The 4,103-nt window shown below is 32.8% G+C and overlaps 1 protein-coding gene across 1 annotated transcript in view; it reads left to right on the plus strand.

Moving 5' to 3' along the window:
• LOC106873618 (filamin-A) overlaps positions 1 to 4,103 on the plus strand; it is a 91,896-nt gene that overhangs the window by 84,527 nt on the left and 3,266 nt on the right. Inside the window, exons 41-42 of the mRNA XM_052973452.1 lie at positions 2,169 to 2,339; positions 3,481 to 3,696. Of these exons, the coding sequence (XP_052829412.1) occupies positions 2,169 to 2,339; positions 3,481 to 3,696 (387 nt within the window). The remainder of the gene's footprint in view (positions 1 to 2,168; positions 2,340 to 3,480; positions 3,697 to 4,103) is intronic.

The following is a 4,103-nucleotide window of genomic DNA, read 5'->3' on the forward strand; positions in this document are numbered from 1 at the left end:
TATATAAATAATATTAGGGACAGAATCCAAAATTACAGGTAAAAAACTCAATTAAAATCAATTTATTAAAATTAAATTGAGCCTTATAGATAAAGTATATATAAAATATATAGTTTTAGGGAAAATATATATATGAAAAGATACATAACATTTAACTGTATGTAGACATACTGATAACTTCATGGTGTTTGAACAGATATTGTGAAACTTCTTATCTCATTTATCTTCCTATATATATACATATATAAAACTTCATTTTTGCCGTTAAGATGTATTAGGGTTATTTCTCTCTTACATGACACTGGTGTACATTTTTATTTGGCCTTTTTATACATTGCTTATGTGTCACACATAATCACTTATTTTTGTTTAAATTTACATTCTGCTGTGTTTCAATCGTTAGAGTAAACTGTAGTTCATTTTAAACCATTAACGTTTTGTTTATTAATTTTGTCTACAATTTTGTTTTTAAGTGAAACTAATTTAAATATGTCTATCTGCCATTGTTAGATATACAACAGCTCAAATATTTTTTTTTGCTTTGACTTACAAATAAAAAATAAAATCCATGTTAGTGGGTAGATCCACATTACTCTGTAAGAAGCATAGGCTTGACTTCCTGGTTTCTCAGGTGTATATATTCCTTCCTGAATGGGACGCTAGCCCATCGCAGGATTACTCATTTTTACCAGCTGAGTGGACTGGAACAACATGAAGTGCTTTGCTCAAGAACACAACTCATTGCCCAGTCCAGAAATTGAAACTACAATCTTACAGCCATAACCACAAAGCCATGTACCTTCACTAGATATTCTATGGTGGTAATAAATTAGTATTTGTTTGCTCTCCCTGCCAGTTTTCTCAAGATATTTGAAAACTTTGTAGAAATTAGAACCATTTAATGTGGCTTGTGAAAGAAAATTTTAGTGATTTACTTTGTAACTTTAGGTCAAGGTATTGGTTTGACAGAAACCTGGATTTGTCTTTGGTAATTTTTTTTTTTTTTTTTTTTTTTTTTTTTGTAATATTTATGTAGCATTGGTTAAGTCTGACTTCCATAAAGATTGTTCTAAGAGCACCATTTGTCTTTATATATTGAGGTCTTTATGGCTGATTGATATCGGTTTAGCCCAGGGGGTAGGTAGCTCATTTTTAAGCATAGTATATCCAGGACTACATTATAAAATGCTACTTTCTTTTCAAAAATGGTTTGGTGTGATTTTTGAGTAAGATTTACTTGATATTTCTAGCAGATCAAGCAACCATGTCAAGAGTCTTGTTGGGTGGTATAATTCACTGCTGTAGGCACCAGTACTGCAATGGAACTCTGTGAACCTACAGTGCTAAGTTCTATTGCTCCTGTGGGAAGTCTATTTTGAGCAAAATCTTAGGCCAGTGGGAGATTCAACACATGGAGTGGGGTGGCAGTTAAACACAGGAGATTAGCTGTGAACCTGGGGATCTTTTGATTCAGATATATAAATGATCTAGTTTAACCTAATTATATTTCAGTATACCTTCATTTTATCTATGTGTGTGTATATACATACACAGACACACTCACATACACATAGTTTTGGCATTTTAAAAAAGGAAAATTTAAAGTTAATACAATGGCATTTTGGTCTAGACACTTCAGTTATACAAGTAATTAATCATTTCATTTTTTCTTGTTTTTGTTGTCTTTAATGTGTAATATCTTATGCAGCATGGCTATATTTTTCATCATAATGAAGCTTTTGATATTTTTTTTTACTTTTTGTTGTTACTTTAAAAAAATATTTGTTTAATCTTGTAAATGATTCCACATGTGAACAGTTTTTATGCAACAAGTAAAAACAAAAACAAAAAAAAAATTGCTTAATGCACACCAGCACTTAATGAATATTTTCTTTTTTCGTCTATTTAACATCATGTAGCTTTGGCTTTTAAAGATATTTTAAAACCTTGTGCTATATTATATATAAACTTGCAGAGTTTCTCATTTCTTACTTTAGCTTTAATAGTTTAAGTTCTTCATTATTCTTTTTCTGTTTCAGAATATCTTTAGTTTTATGAATTAAAACAATCAAAATATTGGTGCACCCTTTTGCTTATGAAAATATTTTATAATTAAGCAAACTGCAAATACCTCTGCTTCTTGTTAATTTGTTTTTTCTCTTTTTAAGGTGAATATGCTGTCAGTTTCATCCCTAAAGAAAATGGAACTCACCTTGTCCATGTTACTTTCGATGGTTGTCACATCCCAGGCAGTCCTTTCAGAGTACTTGTTGGCAAAGTTGATGCTGATCCAGGAAGGGTCACTGCTTACGGAGAAGGCTTATATCAAGGACGTACACGTAAGTAACTATTAGTCTTTGACTTGGAGCAATATTGTCTTAAGGCATGGGCACACTAGGCTGTTTCCCAGAAGTCCCTGAAATCCCAGTGATGCTAAGATGGCTCTGACTTGGAAGCTAGTTCTGTTTGCTATCAATTTGAAGGAAATTGTTGAATCTTTTGTTTCGGTCATTACACTGCAGCCATGCTGGAGCACCACCTTCAAGAGTTTCTAGTTGAATAAATCAAACCCAATACCTTTTATTATTATTATTTTTTTAAAGCCTGGTACTTATTTTATTGGTCTTTTTGCTGAACCTCTAAGTTATGGGGATGTAAACAAACCAAGCAGTTGTGGAGGACCACTCACAATGAGCTTCTTTTCAGTTTTTCTCTACCAAATCTACTTGTGAGGCTATAAGATGACATTTACCCAAGGTGCCACGCAGTCTGACTGAACTTGAAACTATGTGGTTGGGAAGCAAGCTTCTCAACCACATATGTCCCTATATTGAACTTCTTGATTCGTTCAAACAAGTTTTCCAATTTAGCCTCCTCCAAATTTTTTCTCTCTAAATCCATTGAAGAACATTATTTGTAAGAGTCAATTTTGATGGAACTTTGTATTCTAAATGAAAAAAATTTTTTTTTTTTAAATACGGATTATTTTAAAGGATTTTGCAGATTATTTAAAAATTTAATTTCAGAATAATAAACAGAAAATTTGAATTTCATATTTTAATGAAATATCTAATTTCTATATTACCTTGTATAGATGTATCTAAAACTAAGATATGTTTGTGTTGGCCAGTGATATGGCATTTTAAATGTAAAAATATTTTTTTGTAGTTTTTATTTTTATGCCATTGGAATCCGTTTTCAAATATCTAATTTTTTTTTATTTAAAAAAAGAGATGGCAGTTAACTTTCTAATAGACTCTTTGACTGCAATTCACCTAAGACCATACCTAGTTTTATAAGGCAAAGCTCATTTTAAATTACTCATCTTTTAATAATTTTGCATTCAGAAAATAAAAAAAGTTAATTTAAAACCCTCTAGGTAATATATTTCTTGATGTATGGTCGCAAAGGTATTAAGCTGTTGCTAAAAACCTACAGTGCAAATGAAAGCTTAATGTGGTTTGAATTTCGTTTTTGTAGGTCAAGTAGCCAAATTCATAATTAGCACAGTTAATGCCGGCTCTGGTGCATTAGCCGTTACTGTTGAAGGCCCATCTAAGGTGAAATTAGACTGCCGAGAAGTTGAAGAAGGATATGAATTCAGCTACACACCAACAGCACCCGGAGACTATCTTATTAATATCCGTTATGGTGGAGTTGGTATTGCTGGTTCTCCATTCAAAGCAAAGATTACAGGTAGGCTCTCTCTTTCTCCTCTCCTCTCTCTCTCTTTTTCTTCTCTCTTTTCTTTCTCTCTCTCCTCTTTCTCTCTCTCTCTCTCTTTTTTCTCTCTCTCCCTTTCTCTTTCTCTCTCTCTCTCCCTTTCTCTTTCTCTCCCTTTCTCTTTCTCTCCCTTTCTCTTTCTCTCCCTTTCTCTTTCTCTCCCTTTCTCTTTCTCTCCCTTTCTCTTTCTCTCCCTTTCTCTTTCTCTCCCTTTCTCTTTCTCTCCCTTTCTCTTTCTCTCCCTTTCTCTTTCTCTCCCTTTCTCTCCCTTTCTCTCCCTTTCTCTTTCTCTCTCTTTCTCTCTCTTTCTCTCTCTTTCTCTCTCTTTCTCTCTCTTTCTCTCTCTTTCTCTCTCTTTCTCTCTCTTTCTCTCTCTTTCT

This window comes from Octopus bimaculoides, chromosome 15 (assembly GCF_001194135.2).
Source record: "Octopus bimaculoides isolate UCB-OBI-ISO-001 chromosome 15, ASM119413v2, whole genome shotgun sequence".
NCBI classification, from domain to species: domain Eukaryota; kingdom Metazoa; phylum Mollusca; class Cephalopoda; order Octopoda; family Octopodidae; genus Octopus; species Octopus bimaculoides.